General features: G+C 37.7%; 1 protein-coding gene across 1 annotated transcript in view; it reads right to left on the minus strand.

Annotated features, from left to right (window-relative positions):
* Positions 1-8,304: 8,304 nt before the first annotated feature.
* tcf21 (transcription factor 21) overlaps positions 8,305-9,773 on the minus strand; it is a 2,884-nt gene continuing 1,415 nt past the window's right edge. The window contains exons 1-2 of the mRNA XM_017486427.3: positions 9,666-9,773; positions 8,305-8,867 (exon numbers count right to left, since the gene is read on the minus strand). The exon at positions 9,666-9,773 is cut by the window's right edge and continues 1,415 nt beyond it. Coding sequence (XP_017341916.1) covers positions 8,778-8,867; positions 9,666-9,773 — 198 coding nt within the window. The 3' untranslated portion in view covers positions 8,305-8,777. The remainder of the gene's footprint in view (positions 8,868-9,665) is intronic.

Raw genomic sequence — 9,773 nt, forward strand, 5'->3', positions numbered from 1 at the left:
AAGGTCATATGATAGCATATGATTTACATCACTTTGATCCTCATCAAAGCATTTAGTGAACTCTCGTGCACTGTGGAGGGGGGTGGGGTCATCCTGGAACAGACCACTCCCATTTGGATAGAAATGTTTCACGATAGGATAGAAGTGATCAGACAGAAGAGCTTTATCTTGATTTTGAGTAGAAGTGGATTCAAAGCATGCCAGAAACATAAATAAATGACTCCCACAGCATAACAGAGCTGCTTGTTTTGATCTTTTTCACCCATCTGTATATAAATTGATCAGCCATAATCTTAAAACCACTGACCGGTGATGTGAGTAACATTATTATCTCTTACAGTTTGACTTTGACTTTGACACGGGCCAATTCATGATGGCTGGACGTCTGAGTCAGAGCATCTTCAAAATTGCAGGTCTTGTGGGGTGTTCCCGGTATGCAGTGGTTAGTACCTACTAAAAGTGGTCCAAGGAAGGACATGCAGTGAACCGGCGACAGGGTGCCCAAGGCCCACTGATGCGTATGGGGAGTGAAGGCTAGCCCACTTGGTCCGATTCCACAGAAGAGCTACTGTAGCACAAATTGCTGAAAAAGTTCATGAACAGAGCAGCTTGCTGCACATGGGGCTGCATAGCCGACCGGTCAGAGTGCTCATGCTGACCCCTGTGACTGCCAAAATCGCCTACAATGGCAAGTGAGCAGCACAAACAGAGCATGGAGCAATGGAAGACGTTGGCCTGGTCTGATGAATCACATTTTCTTTTTCATGTGGATTGCCAGGTACGTCACTTACCTGAGGAAGAGATGGCACTAGATGCACTATGGGAAAAGGTAAGCCGGCAGAGACAGTGTGATGCTCTGGGAAATGTTCTGCTGGGAAACCTTCGATCCTGGCATTCAGGTGGATGCTACTTTGACACGTACCACCTACCTAAACATTGTTGCAGTGCAAATACACCACTTCATGGCCACAGTATTCCCTAATAGCAGTGTCCTCTTTCAGCAGGATAATGTGTCCTGCCAAGAGGTCTTGTGGAGTTCATGCCTCGATGGGTCAGAGCTGTTTTGGTGGTACAAGGGGGACCTACACAATATTAAGCAGGTAGTTTTAATGTTATGGCTGATTGATGTATATCACACCGTGTCAGTTGGTATCGGATGTTGGTATCAGAGCATTTTAATAATAGTAATAGATGGATACCCAATACCAGTATATGTCTCGATACATCTCTATTTATAATCATCATTTCTGAACTCATTGAAAATCATTTACAGCGTGACGACTGTTAGGATGAGCAGCGGCGGTCGAGACCTCCGATAGAGACCAGACACCGAGATTTAACGTCTGTCCTGTTTTATACCAGCCCTAAGTGCCCATCATAAACTTTAACTCACACACATACACACACTTTCCCAGCGCTGAGTGTGTGTGCAGTTACAGTGAATGGCAATGTTCTTTCTCAAGAGGTTTGGGCAACCATCCAGCAAAACAATTAAGACATCTTCTCTCAGTGCATGGGAATCCTGGGCCCCTGCATTGTCCTAATGAGCAATACCCTCCTCCTCTTCCTCCTCCTCCTTCCTCTATTCTACAGGCAATGCTCGGCCAAATCCAAGTGTTCTCGGCGGTGGTCCATCTGTGATGGAGCCTCACCATAGCCATGATGTATATGATGAGCTGCGTCCGTCCAGGAAGTCAGGGGGATGCTCTTAAAGCTACAGTTAGTGTGTGGAAGCAAGACAGGGGGAGAGGGAAAGAGAAAGATAAAGAGAGATATCTTCCTCCTGGAAGATTTTTTTTGAGGATAGTATGTGAGAACCCAGTATTCATGCAAGCTGACTTGTGGGAAACATGCAGCCATATTACCTTTTATGAACATTTATGAACGATGTGTAAATATCACTAGCTATGTAAAAATGTCAAATGGAGTACTATTACAGAATGAGGCCAAAAGTGGGCTAAATTTAATGTCAGTAGACTTTTTATTTTTTATATCTTATCTCTCTATTGTTTTATTATTGTCTTGTCTTGTAATCTAAAAAAGACAAACATCCTGCTACATTTCCTTTCCATTGACTGATTTGTTTGTGAAAACTTTTGTTCCATGAACTTTAGGCCTTTAGTACAGTCTGGATTGCTAAGAAAACAATAGATCACAGCAGGAACATCATACAGTCCCCTCCGAAACTATTGGAACAGCAAGACCAATTCGTCATTATTATTATTTTTGCTGTAGACTGAAGACTGAAGACTGAAGGGTTTGAGATCAAAAGATGAATATGAGAAGAGACTTTCAGCTTTTAATCCCTAGTATGTTTATGTAGTTGTGTTAAATGAAACAGAACATTTGGTATCAGACCACCCAATTGATGGGTGAGCAAAATTATTGGAACGTGTGACTGACAGGTGTTTCTTGTTACCCAGGTGTGTCCTGTTAGATTGATTTTTTTAAACAGTAAATAGCTCTGAACATCTACTCTTGGTGGTAGCCTTCAGGTTCATCTGTGAAGTCTGCATTTGGTGTTAAAAAGGATAAACCAACATGAAGATCAGAGAGCTGTCAATGGGAGAAATACAAGTCATACTCATTTTGAAGCTGGGAAAAGAGGGAAAATCAAATCAGAGCCACTGCACAAACACTGGGCATAGCCAATATGACAATTTGGAATGTCCTGAAAATGAAAGAAACCACTGGTGTACTGAACAACAGACACCGAATGGGTCGGCCAAGGAAATCAACTACAGCTGATGACAGAAACATTGTGAGAGCTGTGAAGAAAAACCCAAAAACAACAGACAGTGACATCAACAACCTCCACAGGGCAGGATCACAATCCACCATTCAAAGAATGACTTTGAGAGCAGAAATAGAGGCCATACCACAAGATGCAAACCACTCACCAGCAGTAAGAATTGGATGCTGATGGAACAATTATTTGTAACTCACAACTTAAGTGATAAGAGGAACTAACTTGTTTTGCGGACATTCAGCACAACTATAAACAGATCAAAAGTAAAACGTCTTTCTTTAATTAAAAGAACAATGAAGCATCGGCAAACTGTTGCTTTGTATGATCGCTTCCACCCCGTCATTGATTATTTTCCCATAACTGCACAATCCATCATGTTTTATTCCTTACAGAGCATGCAAACCTTCTTAAAACCTTCTTAAAAATGGGACACTAAGCAAAACAAACAGGATTTTCCAGTCAGGAACAAAACCACAGCCAGGCAAACACCAAGAAAACCAGCAATGTGAAAATGTAGGGTAGCACGCTCATAAATCAGTGCTAACTTTGGTGGTGATCGGACGTTCCTGCTTTTCTTCATTTTGTCTCCATTGTCAGCAAAATCATGTCCAAATGCAGTTATCCTCCCTCTTCCAACACAGCACTTTGATAAATTCCATTTCCGTTTCAACTTCGTTGGCGGGTCTGGAGTTACATTCCTCACTCTCATAACTACAAATAATCCCTATTAGTTTCACTGTAGAAACGACGTATTTTACCATTATCACTGATGGTTAGATCACAAAATGAATGAATGAATGATATGCTGAGACTTGAGGACTTAATGAAAACATGCTCACCAACGTGCTGACCTCTGGTTAGCCTTTTCTGAAATTAATGACCCGTGCTCTTATTACAGAGGCAGACTGGCCGTACCTGAAATGCATGATTTATCAATTTTTGTAAAAAAAAATTTCTTTACAGAAATCCGTAATGAGCCAACCACAGGCTACGGGTGAGGAAACTTTGATAGGAACCCGTCCTTTTTTGGGTCACACTAGATAGCAGGTAATAGATTTTTTAGCAATGACAGTATAGAGTTATCTCATGACTGTATAAATCAAGGCCAGCTTATAGTTAAGCTACTCTTGTGCTTGAAGTGCGTGCCAAAACATGAAGGTTGGGTTCCACTGTGACTCCCTAATTATATTGCTGGTTAATCATTTGTGCATGGTGAGGTGTCCAAAACAGTTCTCACTTCCAAGCTAATCAATCTTGAAATCATTCTTGCCAAAAGGATCTCATCTAAGTTACAATGTTGAGCTAGCTGGCTGTCTACAGATAAGTGCCAAATTAAAAGTTTATTTTTAATTATTTTTTTTTTTTACAAATAAAGTTTATCTAACACACAGATAGTCTCTAGGTACTGTATATACTTCTGGGCAAACAATTAGCCAAATCTAAATGGCAAAATATTAAGCTTTTAATGGTCTTATCAACTTATTGGTCAGGAAATTAGCAAGAATTAAACAAATAGATAAAGTAACTTATTAAACGAGCAAATGGTGGCACAGGAGGTCTCAGAAGTGTATTTGTTTAATTTTTGCTCATTTTCTAACCAATGATTTGTTGTTAAAAGCTTCATATTTTGCCATTTTGGGCTTTTTTAAATTTTTGTGCCCAGTAGTGTAATTGCACATATACACCACATACACCATTATAATGTAATACTTCATTTTAAAGAGTGATACTAACAAACGTCCATGCTGACTAGCCATTTATGTTTATCTACTTTGAATGAAGTTTTTCCTCGGTGTCAAGTTTTCCAGCTCAATTATGTCCTATCATTCTTATACTGACATTCTTAGCTAGCACTTTAAGTTCAACTAACTTCAGCAACAGCCCCTTGCTGCAATTCCATTTATCTTATTTCATAGCACGCTAGGATGGCATGGCTGTGCCTCACAGGTCCAGGGTTTGATCCTCAGCTTAGGTTACTGTCTGGGTCACGTTTCGCATGTTCTCCCCATGTCTATGTTTGCTACCTCCCGGTTCTCCGGTTACCATTCCCCTTCCAAACCATACCAGTACTTGAACTGGCTATACTAATTTGCCTGTAGGATTGAAGGAGTGTTCAAATGTCTATGTGGAGAATACACACTGAATCCAGGGTGTATTCCTGACTCATTTCCCAGTGTTCTTGGGATAGGTCATGGATTTACCATGACCCTGACCACGAAGCAGTTACTGAAAATGAATGAAAGCTAGTTATCTAGGTTTAGTTGAAGTTTTCCAGCTCAACAGGGGGTCACGATGAGATGATCATCTTCTCTCTACCTCCTGAAGTCCTAGCCAATGAGTTGCTTGTCTGCATCTATCTAATTACCATGGAACAAAACTCCTGAGTGAATTTATTTTTTTTTTCCAGGAAATGACACTACAAAACGTGCACACTTGCAAAATACCAATATGATGACACTATAAAACAAAAATCTATGAAAAATGACCTGAAGTATAACTTACACATATGGGACAGCTCTGGTTATTGCACTTAATTAGGCCACTAATCCAGCTATAATAATCCAAACAGCAAAGAGCTACTATTTTATATGATCTATAAATAAAGCCTATGATGGTGAAATGAAATCAAAGAGACCTGTCATGGTGCTTAAAGCTCTGCTGTGCTAAAGTAAATCTCCTCCTATCACACCTCGCCTCAAGACTTATCAACAGATTTCAGGATGATCAATGTTGCTTCACTGCTCAGCCGTGTGTGTGTGTGTGTGTGTGTGTGTGTGTGTGAGCCTCCCTCGCTCGCCACAGTCTCAGATCAGCCCTGCAGCTTCTCCTTATAATAACACTATGTGATGGATGGTGGCGGCGAGCTTGTTATTGTCTTTGCGCCATCAGATCTTTTACCCCTTCAGTGATTTTGGTCTTTTCGGTGAGAGGGCAGAGAAAACTAAGCTTGAAGGAGGAAATGGTCCTGTATGTGGCAGCACAAGGTGAACATCCCCAGTGTTGTATGGATAAAAAACAACAACAACAAAAAAATCCCACAGGATTTCTGTGTTGTTATTGTTTCTTGTAAAGTATGATTTAGGTAATAAATTTCCTTCTATGTGCTTCTACATACAGAACATACAGCTGCAAGTTCAAAAGGGTTCAAGATTTTTAAGAAACCGTTTGGCTGAAATGGAAATTCACGCCATTTTCCACTTGCCCAAATGTAGTTGATCATCCAAGACATGTTTGTTGTTTCTAGGTTTGCACTGGAACTATGAGATTAATGTCGCTGAGATGAAGTTACATTCTGTAAACTGCATGCTTAAATTATTAGGAGATCGTTTGGCTAATTCTGGACACTTAATAAAATAAATAAATAACAATAACTGTGAATAATATATGCAGTCGAAATGACTATTTTCACATTGAAAGTTCTAAGCATGAAAGTTGTTATATACTGACTAGCTTGCCTCTTGTAATTTATGGATCATTTGTGTTCAAGGTGTGCCGCACACTTTTTTTTTTTTTTTTTTATAAATTAGGGTACTAAGCTGTACCTTTCCTTGTCACTGGGGTGATACCTTTATCTTTTCTGCTTTTAATAGCTTTTAATATGCATCTTTAAACTGGAAATGTGAATACAGTGTACATTAGAAAAGGATTTAATAGAGTAAAGCTTTTTAAAAAGGTACACTACATGCAGCATTCGAGATAAAACTTACATAATATTAAACTTTAAAGAAGAAGGTGTCCACTTGATGATACCACTCCAGCGACAATGAAAATGACATTTTAATACCCTGTCCAATATTTGAGCATCAGAAGTATTTTGAACATTTGAAATTGTACTTCTGTTATTACTTTAAAGCATGCATTTCTCCCCCCAAAAAAACCACAAACTAAATCTAACATGTATTTTTCCCCCCTTAATAAATAAATAAATAAATAAATAAATAAATAAATAAAACCCCAGGAATGTTGCTTTAAGTGAACTCAAATGTTGCCGAGTTAAAGGTGACATTGGCCGTCCTCTCTGTAATTCTCGGCAACTCCCCTCCTCGGAGAAGTGCGGCATAAATATCTGTCTGTGCGGTATAAACAGATCGGTCACAACCCCGAGCCAAATTAAACAACCAGATTAAGAGCTCTACACTGCTTCACTGCAAACAGCCACCACGCCACATCACTTCTTTTTATTTCTTTTATTCCCTGCCCTTCTTAAGCACCATCAGATTACATCAGTGACCTGCTTTTATCGAGTTGTTTGTTAGAATTTTGTTTTTTTGAACTTTTAATGAAACTCAGATATATAGTGGATACAAGTCGGAGAGGATTATTATTATTATTCTTTGAGCAACACGGCTTAATATAAACTCATTTGACAAAAACGTTTACGGTTAAAAATAGTTTTACAGTGTAGGCTAAACTACCTGATGATCTATTAGTGGTATAAATATAAAATAAAGCAAAAAACAAAACAAAAACCCAATGCAGTCTTGAATTATGCAAAATAAACAAGCACAGCACAATCTTAGAGTACTGAACTGTACCATTCCTTGTTCTAAGGTAGAAACATCATTTATACCTTTAGTATGTTATACTTCAAAAGGGTGCATACTGTAAAGATTTACATTAAAAGAATTACAGTCTAATTATATACCTTAAATCTTTTTTTAACAGTACTCTATATCCATATTTCCATGTGAAAGATACATATTAAAAAGGTACAAAAGAGAACAGTACCACGTCTATGATAAAGAATACTGTATTAGAGGCATAAATATATTTAAAAAAAAATAAAATATATATATATATATTTTTTTAAATTAAGCACAATTCAGGATTGAGTTGTGAATTAGATGCGAACGAGCATGCTATTTGATTTGCTTTACACGCTTAGAGTACTAAACTGCACCATGCCTTGTTGTTGGAGTGGTACTGTCCAGTTTGTACCTTTTGTACTTTTAATCACTTTTACATATAGAAGGTGCATAGTGTACGTTTACACTAAAAGATCATTACAGTCCAATTATCTAGCTTATATATTTTTAAAGGTACACTGTATCCACATTTCCAAGTGGAAAGGGCATATTAAAAGGTACAAAGGAGAACCACAACAACAAATTTAAGAAAAGAAAGCGAAATTATGGATTTGTTATGAGTTGCAATGCAAAATAGCATAGTTTTTCCATTTGCCTTATATATGTGGCCTGCAAAATGCAACTAAATTCAACATTTCTTTCGTATTTTGCGCCATTCTGTAAAACAGGTGAGATATAAATCCAGTTAGATGCAAATGAACACTATTATTAATTCACATGGATTTTTAGGGGTTTCTTCGCATAAATAGGCTAGCCTAAGCCTTTTCCCCTGCAGCACACGGCGTCTTCCTCTCACTTGCTGATGCAATAAGGCGTTAGGAGGACATGATAAGAAAGTTCACGCAGGTCAGAAAAAATAAACAAACACCAACTATCTAAGATCCATCAAAAGCCCTTCAAGAACGATAAATTAAAAAAAAAAAAAAAAGAAAAAAAAAAGCCATGCAATCTACACAGCAACACCAGCTATAATGTCAAATATCAAAATATTTTATTTACAATCAATATAATGCTGTCCTTCCAAACTATTTACACTGCAATAAGTTGCACTTGGAGACAACATACGTCACCAAAAGCATAAAGCTTATCTATATAGACTAGCCTATATACACATGTTTTTGCATTAAAAATGATTAAGCTAGATTCATCTAGATAGAAAAAAAATTGCATAAAACCCACACACTGTACGTCCTCGAACCAGCAAGGAAAGAAATGCGAGTTGATTTAAATAAAAAAATATATATATACAGTTTCTCTCTACAGGAAGACGCGTCACTGGTCCCTCCGTTAATTCCCACCTCGTGCCTTTTCGCTTTTGAACAAGAGATGATGTGCTTTCGGTGCTTTCGGTATAGAAAAAAACCCCGGAATATGTTTCTATTAAAAAAAATTTAAAAAAAATAAAAAACAAACTTGTCCGTGTTTTTAGGGTTAAAGTCCTCTCAGGATGCGGTAGTGCCGCATAATCTGGTGGAGTTCAGCATCTCTTTAAGATCGTTTTCCGGTTTCCCCGCCACCATGAACGGCCAGGTCTGAGGAAAAAAGAAAAAAAAAAAAATTTTAATTTTTTTTTTTTACATTAAAAAAAATAATAATAATAATTTGTCAAGTTTTTCTTTCTTTCTTTCTTTTTTTTTTAGCAGAATTATTTTTTAATTTAAAAGTTGCATGCCCCAAAATAATAAGAACAAAATGAGCACTGATGTTGAAAAGTGTAATTTACTGTAAATGCAAGTCGAAATGTATATAATTTTTTTTTTTTTTTAATTAAAAGTGCATGCAAAGTTGATTTTTTATTTTTAATTTTTTTCCCAGCTCATATTTACGAGTTGGGCCTACAGGCCTGTGTCTCCTTCAAGGATGAACTAGCTATCTTCCTCCAATTATTCTTTTCCATGTGTCCATTAAAATGATTTATTATTTAATTACTGAGGTGGAAAAAAAACCCCCTCCACTTCAGCACATACACGCACAGAAAAAAAAGTGGTTTAATAAACTCTTAGTGTTCTCTGTACTTGTAAACACACTTTAGGTGTAAATAAATGTTGTTTTGCACATTTACAACATTCAGCATTCTACATTAGATTGAAGCGCACGCGGTGTTTCTCAACATGCTCACGTGTATAAAACACTAAGGTTTAATCCTATAGGTTTTCAATTAACATCTATTGTACGAAATAAATAAATAAATAAATAAATAAATAAATAAAATAATGATAATAAATAAATTGAACCCTGTAAGGATTAGTGCAAGCATTGTTAAATGAGCGTTAGTGTGTTTGCATCTTTGCTTTTGAATAACAGACCGGACACGTCAGTGTGTCTCTTACCAGGTTAACGGGATGGATGAATCCGTGCTCGTGCTTATCGTTGGCTAAGATCTGGCGCAGGTGGGCGATGTAACTCGACGCGAGCCGCAGTGTGTCCAGTTTGGACAG

Source organism: Ictalurus punctatus, chromosome 15 (assembly GCF_001660625.3).
Source record: "Ictalurus punctatus breed USDA103 chromosome 15, Coco_2.0, whole genome shotgun sequence".
Lineage (NCBI taxonomy): Eukaryota > Metazoa > Chordata > Actinopteri > Siluriformes > Ictaluridae > Ictalurus > Ictalurus punctatus.